This window comes from Chiloscyllium plagiosum, unplaced genomic scaffold, assembly GCF_037043375.1.
Source record: "Chiloscyllium plagiosum isolate Xiang-an unplaced genomic scaffold, Cpla_swu_hap1 HiC_scaffold_3, whole genome shotgun sequence".
Classification (NCBI taxonomy): Eukaryota; Metazoa; Chordata; class Chondrichthyes; order Orectolobiformes; family Hemiscylliidae; genus Chiloscyllium; species Chiloscyllium plagiosum.
Genome location: NW_028270141.1, coordinates 118,992,645 through 119,016,619, shown reverse-complemented (window position 1 = coordinate 119,016,619; position 23,975 = coordinate 118,992,645). Strand labels below are relative to the sequence as shown.

Here is a 23,975-nt window from a genome sequence, read left to right as displayed (position 1 = left end):
TGGGGAGCAGGATGCTGTAAAACACAAAAGCTAATTGGATTTTGTAAACTGCAAAGGATACTCAGTACTCAAAGGGTTAAAATTTGCAGAGAAGATGCAGTCATCTGTGGAAGTACATTTCAACCAAGAGAATTTGTTAACAGTTATAACAACAGTATGGCAAATTATCAGCCTTTAATTGTTGATTTTCCTTTCCAGTAATGACAGATGTTCATAACTAAAACTGCTGAGCCCTAACCAATACAAGTCAGACTAACATTCTGTTTTCATTAGGATCAACTCTTAGAATCCTGTGAGTCCACTTGTTCAGTCAGGATCAGGTTCTCTGACTGATGATAAGTTTACTCATTGCCCTGTTCTGACATGGCCACGTGAACCTTCAAACATTGCACTACCTTTTGCTTAAATTTCTCCAGGTTATTTTCCACCTGATTAATATCCAACAACTTTTCCCCACATGCTATTCCCACCTCCAGATCAGGGGAAGACACAAATAAGACATTAAAGTATGTAGTTTTTGAAAATAAAGTAATTTAAAATGCTGACAAGATAAAGTTAATCAAAACAAGAAGACAGAAAGTTGAAGACAGAAAGTCATGCTCAAACTGTACAGTCCTTCAGTCAACCTACACCCTGAGCACTATGTCAAATATAGAGGTAAATGACACAAAGTGACTACAGCTGAAAATGTGTTGCTGGAAAAGCGCAGCAAGTCAGGCAGCATCCAGGGAACAGGAGAATCGACGTTTCGGGCATAAGCCCTCCTGAAGAAGGGCTTATGCCCGAAACGTCGATTCTCCTGTTCCCTGGATGCTGCCTGACCTGCTGCGCTTTTCCAGCAACACATTTTCAGCTCTGTTCTCCAGCATCTGCAGACCTCACTTTCTCCACAAAGTGACTGCATCCAAACATCAGAGGTGGCTCAGAAAAGGCTCACAAGGCTGATCCTAGGTATTAAAAACTGAGTTGTCAGAAGAGGGAAAGGTATTAAATGATATAAAATAGCATATACATAGAAAAGGTAGATCATTAAACTAAATTACAAAAGTGAATATTGGTGAAAAAGAAACATACTCTCGAAGCATTTTATCTTACAATTATCAAAACAGAACTGCAAGAACACCAAATTTTAGAAGGAAACTACAATTTATTCTGCATGAGAAGAGAGTAGAGGCTGATTGGCATGTGGACCCTGATTGGTGGAGGCATTGCCATAGAGAATGCTTGAATTGTGAAAATAGAGCAGGGGACACAGATTCAAAGTTATTAAAGCCCACCTTTGGACTGATGTTAGGAAGTTTGATTTTACACAGAGCAATCAGTACATTCAATGGAATTTTCAAGGAAAGCAGTAGAGGGAAAAGTGAAAAATTATTTAAGAAACAATTGAAATTGAAGTCAAGGTAACTCTTCCTCATTCATTTTTATTTGTGAAAGCAAAATTAAATTTTTTTCCCTTAAATATTACCTGTAAAGCGTCTATCTAATTTTGTATTAAGTTTTGTAATAACCCTAATAGCAGTCCTGATACGTGAATAATCTTATTATAAGAACAGTGTGGCATATTTCAACATGAAATCCAAAGATGTGTAGGTTAGGTGAATTGGTCATGCTAAACTGCCCATAGTCGGGGGTAAATATGGGGAATAGGTCTGGGTGGGTTACTCTTCAGAAGGTCGGTATGGATTTGTTGGGCCAAAGGGCCTATTTCCATACTGTAGGGAATCTAATTCTAATCTCAGAGTGAGAGTTTAGATCTTAATAAACTCAGGAAACTTGGAAAATTATTATTCCCCTGGGCACGTTAATTGGTTAAGAGCAACAAGTAATCTGAATGCTATTACCTTGTTTTTAAGGACATTAACAGAAATAACTGCTGGTGTCCCGTGCCCAAGTTACCCTTTACTTACATGTGGAAAGTACATGAGCTCTGACCAGCAGCTCAGGACCAGTCCCTAGACTGAGAAGACCTTCTGAATCTCCTTGTTATATCTGTCAGACAGAGCACCCTGATTGGCCCAGGTGAAAAATCCCAATCAGGGATCTCATAGTCGTTCCAAATCACTACACCCCCACCCCCGATCCCTCCCCAAACATCCAGGGATATACGCCCGTTCTCTCTCTTGTAGCTTCTCCTGGGATGTTTTCACCCCAGGCCAGGTTCCTCTGACTCTGGCAGAGACACGGGCAGCGTGTACTGGACCGTAACCCGTCTCCTGTGCCTAGAGCATTCCAGGAGAGTTTCCTCCTCTTCTTCATGAGGTAACAGTATCGAGGCTGCAGCCATCTCGAACTCTCAGGTTTCTTCGTTGCTAAACAGAGGGGGAAAGAGTCCCTGGTTTCTGACAGGCCTTTCCTGCTATTGTGAGGGCCAGGAATGTTTTGCTCCTGTCCCATTTGCTAGGTAATTGCTTTCAGGTAATCCACTTGTTCAGAACCACCTCACCTACCTGAACTTTGCATGTCCTGACCTCGTGTTGATCTCGCATTGTACCCATGCTGGGCCATTTCCATGCTTGACACCAGATTTAGTCCACTGAAGTAAACTGTCTCTCTCATGTAGAGGAGGCATGAAGCAAAGCATACCAGGCCCCTCAGAACATTCAGAAAGGCTGTCAGAAACTTCAGGTTATCCCCCTCCGTCAAGTGTTGTAGAAACCTCAAAATCCAAGATGGATGCAGCTTTGATACTGTTACCACCTGAAGAGGAGGAGGAAATCCTCCTTAGACACTCTGGGTGCAAGAGACGGACTATGGTCTGGTACATGCTGCCTGTGTCATTCTTTATTTATGTGTGTATGGTACGTTGTCTCTGACCAGCTCAGATTGAGTCCCTAGAACGAGGAGATGCTCTGAATTTCCTGTTTACATCTGTCAGCCAGGGCTCCAAATCAAGGATCTCATTGTCAATGAAATCCAACTGACCTTGGTTTCAAACACTGTATCAATTACTTGCAAACATCCTGCTTTAAATCAAAATCAAAAGTTTTATTCTTTCCAAAAAAAAATGAGCTATGGAATTTTGCAAAAAAGATCCACCTTTGAGGAAAGTATTAGTAATTTGGATCATGTATATCATTACATCGACTGACTGTAATCTAGGTAGTCCTCTGACTCCAAAATCAGAAGACAATAAGAATTGTATTAAACAACAGTATATCAGATGGAACTGAAAACTACCGCTTACATTGTCTCCCTTACTTCCCACTGATATCAAAAGGATGTGACCCCTGATCCATTTTGCTCCACTGATTCTAATATCTCCAGTGGGACCATTCAAAGACATGAAAAAGAAATTAAACATTAAACAATTATAAAATAAATGAGACAATATAATCTTTTCAAAGGGACTTAAAGTTTAAAGTTCTAACGTTGCAGGCTGATTTTTGACAGGGTGATTTCTTTCATCTCGCAGTCAGATTTTTAAATAACACAGAGAGAAAAAAAACAGACTTGAAAATCAAGGGAATCCTAAGAAATCAATTGGGCAAAGTTAAGGAATGACAATTTCACAATACATTTCCCCTCCTGAAATCCAAACTCCCCCAGCCAACGAAGATGAGGAGTTTGGTGATGAAATGGGGAACAATTCCTTGGTGCAGGCTTCTGCTTCTGCTACCCCCAAGTGCACAGAGGTTAAATGGGAATAGTTAGAAAATAAACTGGAAGCTCAACATGATGTTAGGTCAAGTGGTGTTCAATCTTCCCTCCTTCTATTTGCTGTGTTTTGTTCCTCTCCCACTGAGAGCAGAAGTATCTGTTTGATCCACATACTTGTGTGCATGTGTAAACCCAGCTTGTTTTACACCCTGATGCTTCCATTAATGCACCATACTAAACATTTGTGAAACCCTTTTCTATTGAACTTCAAGAAACAATGCAATCAGCTGAAGAAATCTTGGTGTGGATACTTAATAACGGCCTGATTTCAAGAAATGCAGATTCGTTGATTGGATTTCCTTTTCTACCATTTCTAAATAACTTATTAATATTGTATTTTAACTGACAAAACTGGTTATAGTTATAATACAGCTGCTTTTCCACAGTGAGTTTGATAAGTGCAGTCTGTGAACCTCTATCTGGATGTAAGTGGGATATTGGTTATAATTCTCCAAAGTTGGGCCATCCATACCGTACTCTGCTTAGGCAGAAGCTGAAGAGAGCTCACAACTGTGGTTACAGAATGCTCACCAGGCTCTTGAAGAGAAAGAACCTGAAAGGTGTCTTGCTGGAAAAGTACTGTTCTCAAGAACAAATCAATGACTGGCTGTAGCTGTGGCTGAAACAGCGAGAGACAAAGAGAAACCAAGTTTCCTGTCTGCACGGGTGCACACTAGCGATGGTCTCCTTAGCTCTCAAACCAGAATGTGTTTAGCATTTCCATAAGAATTAAACGGCAGCAGGGATTTTCTTATAAACTTGTCAAAAATAAAACAAGATAGCAGATGCTAGAGTCATTTTAATTAATTAAAATCATGTGACTAATTGGTCTCTGCTAGTAACTGCTTCCTTAACACTAATGGGCAGCTGTGTTAAATGAAGCTCAGAGGATGCACATACAAGCCTAGGATGCTAACAGCTGTGCTCAGCCCATACCTACCGACAGTACATATAGGTACTATAGAACAGGAAAGTGAGGCAGTTTCAGACACTGACTATGAAGGGAATCTTCAAAATCCTGTTGTAACAAAAATATCCACCAGCCTGCACATCAGCTAAAGACCACTTAGTTTCATTTGTTTTTGCTGCTAATGTCAGCATTAAACTGATTGACCACAAAAGTCACATCCGTCAACACAAATTCAACAGCTTCAATATTCTTAGTAATCCGATCCTGGGTGTGTGTGTTCTTTTTTAAGTGGCACAACTACACTCAATATTAATGCTTACACAGACTTGGATAAATAATGTGTTGAGTATTCTCCAGCTAAGCAAGATTGAGAGTTACAAATCATGAGGTAAACAAGACATTCACCAACCCTTCCTTTTTACTTATCCTCTTCCATTATTACTTCCCATTGACATCAATAGGATGTGATCCCTGATCTGAATGGTCCCACTGGAACTATTAGAAGACATGAAAGAGAAGTGAAACTACACATTGTGTTGTTTCAGGTTATATTAAATATGAAGCTGTATCATTCATAATGAAGCTTTTTTACTTGGAGCTGCACAGAGGGTTGGAGAGATGAGCAGGTTCAAGCAAACACGAACGAAAGTTTGTGATCCAGCAAAGAGTCACATTTGACCTGTGTATCCAGTACCATCCTGTTTTCCTGTTATTTCCCCACTTCGTTTAGAAATTCTTGCTTCTCAAGCAAATTCCATTCCCTTCCATGTCATCTAATGTGTCCAGTGATATTGTTGCTGTAATTTTCAATGTACTGAATGTTCCCATGGTTTAGGTATGCTGATCAATGGTTAAATTTAATGTACCTCACCTCCTAAGTTTGCAGGCTACATATCATTGAAGTTCCAAACAGTGAAAAAGATACAGATTTATGTCCTAGGAAGCTACTTCCTACGTTAGATTCCAAGTGATCCTTGATATCAACTTTACTAAAAGAAAGAAAATCTGAGGGCACAAAAAATTACATTTTGTATCTAGTCTCCCTCAGCTGTCAGTACAATGGAATGAAATATCAGAAAAGGAAGCCATTCAATCTTTTGTGCCTTTGTCAACTGTAAGAAAGAGCTATCTAATATGTCCCTTGCTCAGAACAGAAGGGTCACTGTACTCGAAATATTAACTCTGCTTCTCTCACTATAGATTTACCAGACCAGCTGAGTTTCACCAGCTATTTTTGTGTTTCAGATTTCCAGCATCTGCAGTTCTTTATTTTTATCTAATTAGTTCCATCACGCCTGCCCTTTCCTCGTTGCCCTGCAACTCAATCAGCCCCTGAAAAGCACACAACCTGTTGAATTAACAATAGTGTTTACAGCGCAGTGTGGCAAAAGCAGAAACTCCACTGAACATGTTATTTTAAAAAACTAGGTGTGTGTAAGTCAACAGTTCCTTCTGTGTTGCCCACACAGTCTGGTCTGCTCTCAGACACAGTTTCCTCTTTTAGAATGCGAACATTCAAAACATAAGAATCTGACAAAAGATTTGCAATGCTGGGAAGCAATGACTCGTCTCATGACTGTGACAGCAAATATATTTTTCAAGCAATCAATATTAAAAAAAAAACTAAGACAACTGAAATCATAAAAAATCAGTTTAAATGGAATTGGGTGGCTCACTTAATCCAAGACAAAGCCAAGTGCTGCTAAGTCAGAATTCCATAAGCTGACTGGAGTTGAGAAAACAGTTGTTAGCTGTTAGGAGGTAATCCTAATTTACTGCTAAATCAGTAATATATTTCCAAAGTCATTTTGAAAAGACTTCCATGAATGAAGATTCTTTTGAAGTTCAGAGAAATAAAGGCATCTTCTCTCACATGGTTTTCTTTAAAATAATCATTTTCAGCCTGATTGCACTTGGTACTGTGATATACTAACAAGAAAAATGTGTATGCCAACTGTGCCACTACAGGTATTTATAAACACTCTGAAAAAGCACTGTACTTCACTGCTATCACTCCTCATTCAACGAAAGTATCAGTTTGCAAAGAAAGTGCCCCAAAACTGACACTGTTACAGACCATCTCACACTTTTTACCAAGACAACTTCCATTCTTTAAAGCAATTTACAAGCAATGAAATCAGCAAGGTACAGGGCATGCATTGAAGAAAAAAAACATTTGCATGATAATGCTGCATCATTATTTCAAAGAACTATATTTTCCAATTCAGCAGTGAACAGTGAACAGTGAACAAGCCACAGAACAAATGGTGCACACTTCCATCACAGGCACTGAAAGATATATGAGAGCAAAGGAGTTATGGTACTACTGCAAATCTAGACAAATACCTTTCAGCAAGTTGCTGGCAAACTTTCCAAGTGAAAAGTAAAAAGCCCCCCTCTTTCCTGGTTGTTACAACAAGCCTCTGAAAGCATCCATAACCCACAGCCAACAAGAGTTCATGAATCTACATTGTCTAGCTAAATCAAAACTTGGTGCATTAAGTTTAACAGGATGCAGTTGACTGTCATAGCAATCTGATGTTTAAAGGCAAAAATCATAATCACATTTAGTTTTGTTTCTGCAATGTTGGAATTTTGGGCCTGCCTACTTAGTTACTGAACTAAATTGGTGCTCATTGATGGTCAAGGAAAAGTCAATGTGAACCTGTTTTAAGCCAACAATTGAGACAGAGTGGTGAAATCAGAATTAACTTGCGAGCATTTTGAATACATTCGTATTTATCACTGTGTCTGTTGTTTTTGAGAGATTGCACTAATGTCACACATTTAGTTGAGTGATTCACAGTTATTGACTTCTGGAAATCCTCATGAGCTGGATTAAATATTAAAATTAATAACCCACTTAAAGCAACCCCTCCACTGTACATCAATCTTTTGAAATAAACAGCACTTTCTCCCCTCTCTTTGCTTAATTATGTTTCACATGTAGGTGACACCAATATTTCCACACAGACCTTTTATACAAACATGAAGGACAGTTTCATTTCTTGAAACTAGCAGATCTTTCAGCAGGAAAGTTTAGACAGATACTGATGAACACAAGATTGATGCAATGGTGCTCATCAGACTACTACTGTGAATTCATGAATCAACATTTAACTCCTTTGAGCAATGAGTATCCTTTACAATTTCCCAAAAAAAGGTGCATGTAACACAAATAATCACAACATGATTGCCTGTCAAATTCCAATCCTAAATTCAGCAGAACTTCAGCAATGTATGGAAACATAAAACAGTCTTTAATTCATAGCACCAATTCATCTACAGTGAAACAGCAGACAGTTTGCAAGTCGAAGTACTCAGCAGCTTTACTTCGAGTGAAAGGGAATGGCAATGCAAGCACAGGATTTGCTTTCTAAACTGCCTGATGGATATTTTTCTCCCCATCTTGAACTAAGCTTTCCCAGGTAGAGCAGGGAGTTTAAGAAGGGGTATTGGGGTGGGTGGGAGGGGAAGCAGGATGGGTAAAAGTTGATGCTGTCCACCTTTGCCTTTCCAGACCAGCTCCTTTAAACCTTCAAGACCAGAGCAGAGTGCTTGTTAAACAGCAAGCACCACCAGTGGAACAGGAGGGCAGAAGAAATCACACAAAACATGAAAATCAAAACTCAAAATCTAGTGCAGAATTACTGTTGCAGTCCTCAAAGGGTTGATTCTGATGGCAATGAATCCCTCTTTGCACTCCCCTCCCCATGTAAACAACTTGGGCTCGGAATTGCCCGAGAACAATGTGAAGTGAATATCAATTGTTGGGAGAAGCTCTCTTCTCAGGTTTACTTCTTACCTTGTTACGCTTGAAATAAGCCCGTCTGCAAGCTGCAAAACACTTTTCACTGCAGAAACATTTCACCTCGCTCCCCATGCTGAGGGAATAACGCTTAATTCCCAGCTTCTGGCACCAAGCACAAACTATTTGCACATTTATCATTTCATCATCTGAAACACAAAAAAGAAGCATGCAAAACATCATGAGGAAAAGTATCATCACTGTGGGGCGACTAGCCCAATGCAACTCATTCCATTCCTGCCGCAGCACCCTGCATCATCTCCTGAATCAGAATACATAGATTGTAACCTCTCCAATCCAGAAGGCTATTATTTGGAAACATCAGTTGTCCAGATTTTTTGTTGCGCACACACAAGCATCTTACTGCAGAATATTAGTAGAATACTTTCCGAGTGACAATACTTTCATCAGTAAAACTTTGCTTATTACTGCCTTTTGCATTGTTATTAATGTTTTATTACTGTTGTATACTTCCGGTAAATATTTATACTTATGCAATTTCATTGTTGGAACACTTGTGATTGAGTACACGAACATGATTCTATAGTCCATAAAATTATGAAATTGGGTAATGACTGTCACACCATTCTGGATTGGAGAGGGTTAAACTGTGCAGGTTTTTAAAAGCAATTTTGATGTAAGTAATGGGTTCCTACACAAATTCTAGAACCCAGTTATTCTGAAATTCAGGGAAGAACAGAACTGTTTGGCTTTAACTCAATGACCCATGAGAATGGCGCAAAGTAGAATTTCAAATTATATCCCGCAATAATCATTCATAAACTCCTCTTTACAGCATTAAAACAGCATCATTTCATAGTCTGTACATGGCTTCGTAAATCTACAGCATAAGAAAAGTTAATAACCACATAATTCCTGCATACAATATTAAATATAATGCTGTTTTTTGAGTCATGAATGATCCCAGTTAGATTCGATCAGGTGAAATTATGCCAAGCAATGTTAGCATGTGGATCTTCCAATGCATCTATATGAAATGTTGTCGACTATTTTTTTGCCAAACACATTGAACCATTTATTTTGAAATGACTTTGTGGCTAAAAAGCATATGGACGATTTTCTTACAAAATACAAGAGTGCTGGACTGTTGGAGGTGCTGTGTTGCGTTGTGCATAAACTAATAAACCAAAAATCGTTTAAGTGTTCCGAAAGAATACCACAGCGCCATTCAAAGGAATACAGGTGAGTTTCTCCTGGTATCCTGGTTAATATTTATCCCTTGGCCAACATTAATCAAATGAAATTCTTTGTGAGGTCATTACCTCGTTTCTGTTTGTGGGAGATTGCTATATAAAAGTTAACTGCCACGCTTCCTACATTACAACAAAGACTGCACAGTATCTGTGTTGCATTACCTGCCAGGCAATTTGGGGCAGCCTAAGATCAAGAAGGGTGCTATAGAAATGCAAGTTCTCTCCTGCTATTTTATGATAATACTGCAGTACATAATTACATTCCAAATTATTTATGAAGCAATATGTGAACACAAAAATTGATAAGATGGATGACAGGATCTTTTTTCCTTGGGTGGGGGAAGTTCAAAACTAGGGGCCATATTTTTCAAGTGAGAGGAGAAAGATTTAAAGAGGATATGAGGGGCAACCTGTTTACACAGTGTTTCGTATGTGGAATGAACTACAAGAGAAAGTGGTGGATGCAGGAACAGTTACAACATTTAAAAGTCATTTGGATAAGTTTATGAATGAGTAGGGTTTGTAGGGATATGGACTAAGTGTAGGCAGGGGGACTAGCTTAGTTTGGGAAGGTGGTTGGCATGGGCTAGTTGGACCGAACGGTCTGTTTCTGTGCTGGATGACTCTATGTGGGCAGAAAAAGATCAACTGGCCTTTAATTCTGTGAGATTTCAGAACATTGTGGTTTAATCACTTGTCCCCAGCCTCTGTCCCCATCCTTTTATTTCCCCAGAATTCCAGGTGTTGATTGATTGTGTAACATCTACAGTGCAAAGGCCACACCTTTTGTTTGTGTGTGTGTGTGGGGGGGGGGGGGTGCAAGAGTGAAATAGAATTAATTGCAGACAATTATTATGATCAAAACATGGAAATAGATATTTGCTGTTGGAAGTTACTTGTGATGGATATTTCTCTTTCCCATCATTTCACAAGGATCTGAAAATTAAAATGATTTTCTGAATTATTAACCAAAGTAAGGATGTTAGCAACCATTGTTTATTTTAAACAAATAAAGCTTGGCATATGAAGAGAAGGTGAGTATTTAGCGCTGACATCTTTAATTCATCACAGTAAACAAGGTTCCATTTAAAGAATGAATCCAGTGCTGTGGTGAGCCAGCAGCTAATGCACTGTGAGCACATTTCCCAGCTAATCAACATGAAACAGCATTAAAGTATTTATTCGGGCCGCACACCTCACAATTAAATTTTACATTGTCATATCCAGTTCGAGTCAATGTCACACCCTCTCTCGTTGCACCATCTGGTCAAGCGACCATGAGCCCAAAATTGGACATTCGAATTTGATTCACAATTGGAGAAATTGAGCTTAACAGAAAATTGGCCAAACTAAATGAAACAGCAGCCAGCAGCTATTGGCGACAAAGAATAATGGAAACCAAGGTCAAAGAGACCGGAAAGGTTCAAGGGGAACCAGTTACAACCAAAGGGGTGTGCATTGAAGAAATTCCAGCTAGTGCCTGTGGTCGTGCACTTTACACCTCCACTTGGCCATAGAACATTCTGGAAGATTCAAAGTGAAGGGGATAAAAACATACCCCCTCAGCAAAAACTCACAGCAAGACTCAGGGCAGAAGGCTGTGTGGCAACCCAAGAGGAGCCAGGAAAAGCTCCACATCACCTGGGAGACCCACCTTCCTGGAAGGGAGCCAGCCTTGTGTCAGAGAGGAAGGAGATTCCAACAATCCAGCTCAAACACGTGGATCATTGCAGGTAAGATCCTATCTCAGACGGATAGAGCTAGATAATCAGTATATATTATGGGAATTTGGGAAATGCTCACATGGTGTTTTTAATGAGGAACATTTTATTAATAAAATTGAGTTGAACTGCAAACTGAATTCTGTGTCCCTTTGTTCACCTCAGTGACAAGAGTGTTAGGTAAAGTGTTTTTAACACGTAAACTGGTCAAAGCACAACCAATACCCCTGCAAAACAGCGGCACGGTGGCTTAGTGGTTAGCACTGCTGCCTCACCACGCCAGGGACCCGGGTTCAATTCCTACCTCGGGCAACTGTCTGTGTGGAGTTTGCACGTTCTCCCCGTGACTGTGTGGGTTTCCTCTGGGTGCTCCGGTTTCCTCCCACAACACCAAAAATGCGCAGGTTGCGTGAATTGGCCATGGTAAATTGCCTGTACTGATAGGTGCATTAGTCAGGGTGGGGCTGTTCTTCAGAGGGTCGGTGTGGCCCTGTTGGCCCAAAGCGCCTGTTTACACACTGTAGGGAATCTTGAAAAAAAGGGCTGTTTGGCTTGTGAAAATAAATCAGCCTATCTGTGGATCAGAACTATATGGTCTGTTTGTCTTCTTAAAGTAAAAGGGTTATATCAAATTCACACTGCTGCATTATCGTGTTGAAGTGCTGGTTTAAGGTTGCAGAGCACAGCAGATGTTGGTCTAAGAGTCCAGAAAGTTAAGCAGCAGATCTTAATTCAGAGAAAAAAATGCTTAAATTCTGGCCAATCAGTGGAAATATTTATTCTAAATGGATGAGCTTGGCCATTCCCGGCCTGAACTACCGGATAGAAACCTTTCTATTAAAGGCTTGTGTGTGTGTGTTTCTCTTCTATAGGGGGATTTAAGGAGATAAACCAGTGCTGTCCATCTTTCACTGTGCAGCACTAAAGAACAATGCTTCAGGAATAAAACAGAATGTCCTGACATCTTGCTCACAAGCCCAGCAGCATGTAAACAATTCTATTCTGTGAAGGATAGAATGATCACTTCTATTCTGAACAGACCACAGGTTCAAGCTGAATTCAGCAGAATCTTTACCTACATCGCAGTCAAAACATTATGGGTGGACAGGCGGGAAAGTGGACTTAAGACAGCAGTTTGAGCAAATATGATCTTATGGAAGGTGGAACAGCCCCACGGGGCCAAATGACCTATTTCTGCTCCTAATTTGCATGTTCTTCGTTAATGGTTCAGTACTTAATCAAATTAACATTAATTGTTTTTGCTTGAATGTAATTCTACATGTGTGCAGCAATTTGAGAAAAAAAGAACTTTGTTTCATTTCTAGGCTTTCTTGAGACAAGTTAATTTTATTCTCAGGTTGTTAGTTTTCCACCCTCAGTCTAATACAAATAATCTGTTTGCGTGTTCTCTCAATCCTCTTCTCTCAGCATCTATGGATAACACACAGCATTCTCATCCAGGGAAAGCATCAGGTGACCAGATAGTAATCCAGAGACATGGGCGGTCTTGATACCTTTGATGAGATAGGAAGGTGGCACGTGGAGTGATAACAGGCAGAGAGTCTGGCAAGGCAAGGCCAATTATAGCATTTCACAAACAACCGGAAACATCAATTCAGTGTGGAACAGTATAGCAGTGCTTCACAGGAGGCAACACAACACTGATGATGTCACCTAGAACAGGGACAAAACGTCTGCTAACAAACCTACAAACTTGGCGAATAGACCAGCAACGAGTCCAACCACCTCCCAGTCTACAGATCTTCACAAAAACTTTAAACTTCATGAGCAATATCTCATTGTCTTGTCTAGGAGCTGGTCAAGAGGTCAGCTTGGCTAATGGAACTGATAAAAATCAGTGATATCAACTATTGGGGATGGTCCCCCAGAAACATGGGTGTTGATTGATTGACATGAATATCACGTCTGCTTCTCTCCTCAGATGGTGCGCCACGCGCTGAGTGTTTCTACAATTTCCTGATTTTATTCCATAATGAACTATTACAGAATGCCACCTTGTAAAACTAACCCCCCAATAGAAGCAACAATGTTAGAGTTACTGCCTATAATCACATGGACCATTTCACCTCTAAACTTGCTCCTGGCATTTAGTATTCAGATACATGCCTATTCAGCTGCCTCCTCCCAGGAAAGGATGCCAGGCACAGCCTCACAGAAGAGTACTCCCCATTGAGCTAGCAGTAGCAAAGATCTATATCTAACACATTAATCTGTTTTTCCTCTTTTCAGGTTCTGAAGCTCCGACATTGCATTCACAGCATTTTCAACTTTTACTTATTTCCAAGTTTATCTTCCTCTCTGCATATTCAGTTGAACTTTGCTGCCTATTAGGATTGGAGAAATGTGAAAGCTCTTTGTGGATAAGATGTTTTGCTTGTTCAGTATAGGTGGTGGATAAGGAAATCTAGCATTGTACAACCTGCAAGGACTGCGAGAATTTATCAGGACTTTTGTTTTATTGCTGAAAAGACATATGCTGCTGAAGTTTTTCATCTTTCACGCATCAGGATAATTATGAGAATGTCAAATTTCAGATTATCAGAACAGCTTATCCAACAGGACCAAAAGGTATGGATTCATTTGTAGGCTGACTCTGACCGGCTGGGGTGGTGCCATGGAGAAAGCAGCAGGCATCTCAGGCTCTTGGGGTGTTTTAAAAAAAAGCTTGAACATGTTCCTTTTGTTTATAAAGAAGGTGTCTGTGTATGTGAATATAAGTCATGTCCAGCAACAGTAAATGAGCCATTATAGGAACTCAACTGATTGTCTTAAATTGGTTGTTACCATTGCTATTTAAATGTTCAAAATTGTTCAGCAAGTACCACCCCATCGCAACTGACAGTCAATTACTTATTTGGGGCTTTGTTAGTACGGGCTAGTTGGATATTCTCTGTCCACTGCCTATTATGAACAGCTGAATGATTCAATCAACCAATCATAGGCTTTATGAACCCAGCGTTTGAAATATGACACTCGTGTGTCCGTTTGAGTGCCTCCTTCGGCAATCTGACTCTCCTCTCAGAAATATACAATTGTTTAGCTGAAAACTATGTGGAAGTGGGTATTGCAGATGGGCCGGTGAAGGGCTTTTGTCCGAAACATCAATTTTCCTGCTCCTCAGATGCTGCCTGACCTGCTGTGCTAATCCAGCACCACGCTAATCTTAGCTGAAAACTGTATCCACTGCGGGTCAGGATTGCAAATTCTATTTTGAATTGCAAACCCACGATCTGTGAACTAACAAGGGACCTTTTGCACTTGTGAATCATAGAACAGAATCCCTGCAATGTAGAAGCAGGCCATTCAGCTCACACCGCCCCCTCCAAAGTGCATCCCACCAAGATCCACTCCCCACCCCACCCCTGTAACCCCACATTTCCCATGTCTAATCCACCTAGTCTGGACATCCCTGGACTCTGGGAAATTTAGCATGGCCAATCCACTTAAGTTACACATCTTTGGACTGTGGAAGGAAACTGGAGCCCCCGGAGGAAACCCACACAGTTACAGGAAGAATGTGCAAACTCCATACAAACAGCCATCTGAGGCTGGAATCAAACTCTGGTCCCTGGCACTGTAAGACAGCGGTGCTAACCACTACGTCAGAGGCAAGCAGGGACACACACACACATATATATAAATGCAAAGAATATATTAATATTGTTACAAGTGCTTCATATTTATTCATCTTTATAGAATTGTGTTTCAAGGATTGGTGGATATCTGGATTTTTATTTAAAGAGGTCAATAATGTCCATAATGTCTCTGGGTGGGGGATATCGATACCCACCACCAAGTGTGGCTTGGCAGCAGCACAGCTGATTGAGCTTGTTGGGTCTTAAAGGATATAGCTGCTAGACTAGCTCTGCGGCAGGTGGTGAGGGAACCAAAAGGGAAAGCCATACTTGACCTCATCCTTCCCAAGCTGCCAGCTGCAGATGCATCTGTCCATGATGAAATCGGTAAAAGTGACCACTGCACAGTCCTTGTGGAGATGAGGTCCCACCTTCACATTGAGAATAGCTTCCATCCTGTTGTGTGGCACTATCACCATGTTAAATGGGACTTCAAACAGAGCTAGCAATTCAAGACTGGGCATCCATGAGGTACTGTGAGCCATCAACAGCAGAATTATACACCAGCACAATCTGTAACTTCATGGTCTGGGATATCCCCCACTCAACTATTACCATCAAGCCAGAGGGTCAACTCTGGTTCAATAGAGTGTGCAGGACAGCATGCAAGGACCAGCACTTGGCATACCTAAAAATAAAACATCAATCTGATGTAACTAGCAAACATGACTACTTGCATGCCAAACCACCTAAGCAACAAGTAATAGAGCTAAACAATCTCACAACAAATGGATCAGATCTAAGCTCTGCAATCCTGGCCACATTCATTCGTGAATGGTGGTGGACAACGAAACAACTCATTGGAGGACGCTCCACAAATATCCCCATCCTCAATGATGGAAGAGCCCAACACATAAGATAAGGCTGAAGCATTCACTATAACGTTCAGTCAGAAGTGCTGGGTGGATGATCCATTTCGGCCTTCTCTAGTGATCCCCAACATTACAGATACCAGTCTTTAATCAATTTGATTCACTCCATATGATATCAAGAAATGGTTAGAGACATAGGATACTGCAAAGGCTATGGGCCTTGACAACATTCTGGCAATACTGAATACCTGTGTTCCAGTACTTGCCATTCCCCTAGCCAAGCTTTCCCAATATAGTTACAACACTGGCATCTATCTGCCAATGTGGAATATAACACAAGTATGTCCTTAATGTAAAAAGCAGGACAAATCCAACTCAGTCAATTACTGCCCCATCAGTCTCCTCTCAATCAACAGTAAAGTGATGGAAGGTGTCATCAATAGTACTATCAAGCAGCACCTGCTCAGCAATAACCTGCTCAGTGATGCCCTATTTGGGTTCCACCAGGGCCACTCAGCTCCAAGTCTCATTACAGCCTTACTTCAAATATGGACAAAAGAGCTGAATTTCAGCAGTGAGGTGAGAGTGACATTAAGGCTGCTCTTGACTAAGTGTGGCATCAAGGATCCCTAGCAAAACTGAAACCAAAGGGTATCGGGGGCAAACTTTCCACGAGCTGGAGTCATGCTGGTACACAGAAAGATGATTGTGGTTGTTAGAGGTCAGTCATTTCAGCTCCAGGACATCTCTGTAGGAGTTCCTCAGAGTAGTGTTCTCAATCCAACCACCTTCAGCTGCTTCATCAATGACCTTTCATCTACATTTCGGCCACGAGTGGGGATGTTTGCCAATGATTGCAGAACGTTCAACCTCATTCGCGTTTCCTCAGATACTGAAGCAATCCATGTTCAAATGCAACAAGATCTAGACAGTATCCAGGCTTGGGCTGACAAGTGGCAAGGAACATTTGTGCCACACAATTGCCAGTGATGATTATCTTCAATAAGAGATAATCTAACCATTGTCCTTGACATTCAGTTGTGTTACTATCTCTGAATCCCTCACTATCAACATCCTGAAGGTTACTATTGACCAGAAACTCAACTGGACTCACCACATAAATACAGCAGCTATAAGAGCTAGTCAGAGACTAGAAATGCTGAAGCAAGTAACTCACCTCATGACTTCCAAAGCTTGTCCATCGTCTACATGGCACAAGTCTGGATGAGTGCACCCCAACCAACACTCAAGAAGCTTGACACCATCCAGGACAAAGCAGCCCACCTGATTAGTGCTACATCTACAAGTAACTACCCTCTCCACCACCACATTCAGTAGCAGCAGTACACATTATCCTCAAGGTGCACTGCAGAAATTCACCAAAGACTCCCGACAGCACCTTCCAAACCCATGACTACTTCGACCTAGAAGGACAAAGGCAACAGATACAAGGGAACATCAAACCCTGCAGGTTTCCCTCCCAGCCACTCACCATCCTGACTTGGAACTATGTCACTGTTCCTTCACTGTCAACGGGTCAGAATCCTGGAATTCCCTCCCATAGGGCATTGTGGGTCAACCCAGAGCACATGGGCTGTGACAGTTTAAGAAGGCAGCTCACCATCATCTTCTCAAGGACAACTAGAGAAACTAGAGCCAGCAATGTCCACAACCCATGAATGAATTTTAAAAAAAGAAAAGAAATTATTTTTTTTTACCAAGGCATTTCTTGATGGCCACATATTTTGTAATAAGTCCTTGTTTACTGGAGATACTTTGCCTGGGTTTATGACAATTAGGTTGCAGTGTCTGGTTTCAATATTATTTGGATTAGTTAGTAAGAAAAGGCATTTACCCAGCCTGTTTCGAGAAAAATCCTTGTTATGGATACACTGTGATACCTGGAATAATGGAGCAGCTATTGTTGCATGAAAAGCCTTTGCAAGAATTTGTTGATATTTCTTAAACAACAAAGTGTTCAAATGTCCCCAGTAATAACTGCATGTGTTCATCAAAATCCACTTTGGTGTGCCAGGTCGTCAGGCCAACAGTCATCTGAACTTCTCAAACCTTATTCTTTTGGCTTTCAAGAACTAACCATTATTGATAAGATATTTTCCCCAAAATTGAATGATGGGGTTCAAAATCCTTTTTCCCTTTTACCTGGTGGGTGCTTGTATTTTGAGCTGTTTGGAGGGATAAAGGTTTACTTTTTCAAATTAAACTGTGTGATAACCCATTATTGCACCTTCATTGAACAATTTTTGTTTGTAATTAATCAATAATTTTGTTTACTAAAGAAATCTGATTGATGGATCTTTTTCTAATCAATCTACTCCGATATTGTCACACATCCCTGGAACAGGTGGGAAATGAACCTGGGTCTCCTAGTTCAGGGCTGAAAATGTGTTGCTGGAAAAGCGCAACAGTCCTCACTTTCTCCTAGTTCAGGAGCAGAGACACTACTAGTGTACCACAAGAGCAGGTGTGGAGTTGAATACAGAGAAAGCATGAGACAAATAAGAAAAATTTATGTTGTGACCATGGAGTAATGAATCTAATGTACTCGTCACATCTTGGTCAAAACAATATACATCAATACTCTCAAATTCTTTAACACACATAAGAAGATATGTTAATCATACACAAATCAATTGTACAAAATAAGAAAGCTGGAGGCCAATATAATAACATTTTATCCCAAAGCCATTATTATAATTCCCATTCAAATAGTTTAGTTAACGATTGTAATTGCTCCCATTTCTCATAATTCCCACTTCATGCAAGATCAGATGGTTAATCAGCAAAGCATAAGAATGCAGAGCAATCATGTAGGTAATGCATATTCCCAATGTATGTAAAATAGCTCAGTTCAGAAAACAATCCTTTCTTTTAGTCAAACAGCTGCTTAACAGCAATTCATTTGCCTTACCCATGTGGTTACAATTAAACTACATGGACTCTGTCACATTCTGTAGAACAAATATGTTCCCTCACCCATCTCTCCACCATAGGCCTGCTTTATAAATAGAATTTGCAATGTGGGACCTAGGTGGGGACAGTTTTCAGTGAAAACCTAATCTTAAGTTTCCACAATTCTTGTATTTTCCACAATTCTGTTAAACCTATTCGTCTGGAACCACTGACAGTAACAAAAAGATAAAACATCTCATCTGCCAAATATGCATGTGAAGATGCAGAAAATAGGAAAAAGACTGGAAATGCTGGAAATCATTAACAAAAATGGAAGATGCTCAAATTGCATTGCAGGTCCATCAGTATCTGAGAAGGGAAACTATACAGGTTGACATGTTAGTGTACTTCCTTGCTCCTGCTGACACAAAGAGCTGTATTCTTACTTCTGAGTCACAGTTCTGTGAGCTCACATCTCACCACAGGGACTTAAGTGTAAACTCCACACTGACAATCCAGTGCCATAATGACTGAGTATCTTTCAGATGAGATGTTAATTCAAGCTCCATGTCAGATGTGAAAGATCCCAGGGCACTAACTGAAGAGATGCAGAGGAATTCTTCCCAGTAAGCTGACAAATATTTATGTCCCAAACAATATCACAAAAACAGATTTAGAAATAAAATTCATTCACTCATGGTGTGGGGATGTCTATAGTCTATCCTTAATCACCCGGAGAAGATGCTTTTGAGCTGCCTTCTTGAACTGCTGCAGTCCTTTTGGTACAGGTACCCACAATACTGTTAGGGAGGGAATTGCAGAATTTTGACCCAGCGTCAGCAAAGGAACAGCAATATATTTCCAAGTCAGTCCAGTCAGATATGCTGCTTATTATCTTAATGCTGTTAGTGCACATACTAGGAGCACACTGACTCACATTTGCTACACTGCGAAAGTGATAATACAGTAGTCCCCCACGTACCTGCGGGGGATACTTCCATAACCTGCCGCGGAAGCTGGAAACCGCAGATAAGAGTGAACCTGTTCCATTAAATGGGAAATGTACTTTCCGGGCAGCCTCCTGTTCCCTCGTTCCAGAAGGTTCCCTTTAATATGCTTGTGCTGCTGGAAACTGCAGGTAACTGAAACCGCGAAAAACAATTCCACAAATACGGGAGTTGCCCCGTACTTCAAAAGTACTTCATTGGTGGTACAGATCCTGAGACCACAAAAGATGCTACAAATGAGAGTTCTCTCTCTTACCTGAAGCACTACGTATTATTTCTCACTTTAAATGGGTTGTGGAAGCCTGCTGTTCACTTTCAGTATTTAAAGTACTGTCTCTACCTACTCATCATTTATAATGAACTGTTTTGAAAAACTAACAAAAAGAAAACACCACAAAGCTAGGAGAATTCTTCTTTCCTCCAGTGCATTGCCCTCTCGTACACTGACGAGGAACGAGGGAATGAAGAATCTTCCAAATGACTCCATAGCTTTCGAAAGGTGACTCATTCCATCCTTGATCATCTCCTTTTGCTCACCTACTTGCTACATCTCCATTGTATCATCCAAAACATTTTCCCTCATTCACCGACAATACCAAACTTTACCTCTCCCTGTCTGTAAACTGTCAGAATCATACACTTGCCACAGCACAGAAATAGGCCATGCTGACTCTGCCAGCTGTGCAAGCTCTCTAAATGTGCAGTTTTCCTAATGCCATTCCCCTCCAATGCCTTTCAAGTACCTCAATTGAACCTGCCTCCATCGTGCTCTCAAGGCAATGCGTTCAGACCCTAATTGATTACTGTGCAAGAAAGGTTTTCCTCATGTTCCTTAAATCTAGGTCCATGGAAATGCTGGTCAGACAGCCAGTACCTGATGAACAGAAATTGCCTTCAACTTAAATTGTGAGAAGACAGAAACTTTCATCTTTCAAAGACACAATTCTCCTGGGAAATTGTCTGAGGCTGAATCAGCTTTGACCCTAAGAACACTATCCAGGACCACCTCTTTACAGTTCAGTGTCACTACCTGATTCTGTCCCTGTCTCAGCTAATCAGCTGCTGACACCTTCGCCCTGCTATTTCTACTTCTAGACTTGATATTTCTAATGCTGTTTAAATGTAAGTTTGGTGATGTTTATTACACAGCTTAATTGTTGATACAGTGTAAGATACCAATAGCTTTAATGGAGTTTAGATATTGCTATAAATCACAAGCATGAAGTCCATGGGGAACACTTTCCATTCAGAATGTTTCTCTAAATGTCTTACTGCTGCAGTTGCACTAAAATGACTTTGATTTTGTTGTCACATTGAACTCTGTCATTTCAGGACTTCCTATTCTTAGTGACATCAGTGACAGATAAAGGGGGGCTTGTGTTCGTCCCCAAGTAGCTACATTCATTGCAATGGGAACTGGCTTTTGTGGTCAGTCTGGTAGCAAATTCTCAGTCTCAGCATCATGGAATAAAGTTGTCAGCTGGATACTGTTGCACATTCAACCAGTAGAGGGCTTTCTGTAGTTGGGAAGCTCTGCATGAACTCTCAGGCCATTATAGAGAGCCAGGTTTCCACAGCAGCGAACAGAACTCCTTTGATTATTGTGCAGTCTGTCCCTGTAGCTGACATTGACAATGTTACTCAAGAGAAAGCAATCTGAAATATTAAGCAACCAAATTAAATTATATTTCAATGCTAGCATCACACATTATTTCTTTCAGATAGACAATTGAATAGAATCTTGGAATTTAATAATAACAAAGCTGTCTTTTCTGTCCACAATATCTTTGATAACTCTCCAAAAAAGAGAAAGTGAATGTTTTGGTTCAGCAGTTTCACTCTCACATTAAATGCTGAATTCTGCACTTTCAAGCCCTACCTCACAGATTAAAAGCATCCAATCAAAATGGGAGCATGTGCGACTTGGCCGGAATTGAACCAACAGCTGTTCAGGTCAACGTGAAGATTCCCATGCCACTATTCTCTGGTGACTCGACTGATATTTATCCCTCAACCAATACTGCCAAACAAGGGATTTTATTCGGAGCTTTGACTTAACAGTTTGTCCAACCTTTCCTTTTAAGTTGTTGGCAATGAATCAACCAAACCCAGAAGTTAGATCTATCCTTAAACACACAATTTCCAAATTTCCATCAGATATTGTCTTGACATTTTGGTCAAATTTGTATTTTTTTGTTCTCGCACCACTTTGGCCCTCTCATTCTTCGAAACAAATGCACAACATTTGATTGAAGGACAGTTCAACTGAGGTGAAGGTATAAATGAGAGCGCCTAGCTATTTCACTAACAATTAATGCACTTGGTTTTTCCTTTTCTTGTTCAAGTTGGGCTGAGTCTCACATTATTTTTGGGTACATCAGATTTTCTGGAGGAATTCTCACTATTAGTCCCATCGAGATTTCTCACTGTATCTTACCAAAGTCCACTCATTAATTACCAACCCCAACCTGATGGTATCTAACTAATATGATACACAGCTCCACTGTAACCTGTTTACTTGTGTATTCAATGCTTTGACTAATAAAGTTGTAAGTGTTCCATTTGCCTTTTTAACCACCTTATCTGTCCTGCTACAGAACTTTCAAGGATCTATGGCCATGCACACTAGGGTCCACCTGACTGTCTGTACCTCAAAGAGTCCTACCATTCAAGGTATACTCCCTTGCCTTGTTAATCCTCCTTGGCACAACATCGTGGGCCGAAGGGCCTGTTCTGTGCTGTACTTTATGTTCTATGTAAAATGCATCACAAACATCTCAGGACTAAGTCCCACTGGCCATTGTTCAGCCTGTCTGACCAGCCCATCTATGTCATTTTGTCATGTAAGGCTTTCTTCCTTGCCAGTTACCTGACCACCTAGCCATCTGCAATCTTACTCAAACATTCTCCTACATTCACATTTTGAACATTGATGTACACAGCAAGCAGCGAGAAGCCCAGGAACTGAACCCTGTGGTATGCCACTGGACACAGGCTTCTGATCACAACCTTCAACCATCACCCTCTTTTGGCACACTGGTCTTCATTGGTCAGGGCGTTGAGTGTAGAAGTTGGGAGGTTCTGTTGCAATTGTACAGGATGTTGGTGAAGCTGCCCTTGGAGCATTGTGTTCAATTTTGGCAACCTTGCTGTAGGGTGCCATAGGAAAAAGTGCAGAAGACATTTACAAGGATGTTGCCAGGATTCAACAGTCTGAGTTATAGGGACAGGTTGAACAAGCTAGGATGTTTTTCTTAAGGGTGTAGGAGACTAAGGGGGGAGCTTATAGAAGTGTATGAGATCATGAGAGGCATGGATCGGGTGAATACACTCAGTCTTTTTCCCAGGGTTGGGAAATTGAGGACTAGAGGGCATCAGTTTAATGGGAAAGAATAAAAGGGTACCTGAGGGGCAACCTTTTTTTCACAGAGCGTGTTACGCATTAGAATGAGCTGCCAGCAGAAGTGCTTGAGGCAAATATATTAAAAAGCATTTGGACAAATCCATGGATAGGAAAGGTTTAGAAGGACATGGACCAAATCCAGGGAGATGGACACGTTGGTCGGCATGGACCAGTTTGGGCCAAAGGGCCTGTCTCCGTGCTGTAGGACTCTATGACTACAACTCTCCTTCCTACCACTAAGCCAATTTTGGCTCCAATTTGCCAAATTTCCCTGGATTCCATGGGCTCTTACCTTTTTAACTAGTCTCCCTGTAAGACCTGGTCAAAAGCCTTACAGAGGTCCATGTTGACTACATTAACTGCACTACCTTCATCTATACATTCAGTGATCTCCTTGAAAAGTTCAAGCAAATTTGTGAGATGTGCTCTCCCCATTACAAAGCCATGCTCACTATCCTTGGCAAGTGGAGATTAATTCTGTCCCTCAGAATTTGTTCCAATAGCTTGCTTACCACAGGTGTTAGTCTCCTGGTTTATCCTGACTACGCATTTTGAATGATGCTGAGTGGGCATCACTTACAGGTAAACAATTGGACAATTCCAGACATGAGCTTTTATTTACAGCTGCCAAAAGGGAATGAAAAAATGAAACCAGCAGAGGCTGAGGTTTACCCTTACAATGCAAACCAAATGGTAGCACCATAACCAACAACTATTTTATCATTGATGGTCTATGCATCCAGATCTCACCTACTGGATCCAGGTTTCAATCTAGTTCTGTTATGGCTTTTAGTGCCCAACACCTGTTTAATTCATTCATACACAAGGAATGTTTCCTCCTCCTCCACAAAACCCTGCTCCCATTCTCTCA

The 23,975-nt window shown here is 40.8% G+C and overlaps 1 protein-coding gene across 7 annotated transcripts in view; it reads right to left on the bottom strand.

The window, feature by feature from the left end:
* Positions 1–23,975, bottom strand: part of sobpa (sine oculis binding protein homolog (Drosophila) a) — a 354,580-nt gene that overhangs the window by 137,660 nt on the left and 192,945 nt on the right. For all 7 annotated transcript variants that reach the window (XM_043687068.2, XM_043687067.2, XM_043687070.2 and 4 more), the window contains exon 4: positions 8,376–8,527. In XM_043687068.2, the coding sequence (XP_043543003.1) occupies positions 8,376–8,527 (152 nt within the window). The remainder of the gene's footprint in view (positions 1–8,375; positions 8,528–23,975) is intronic.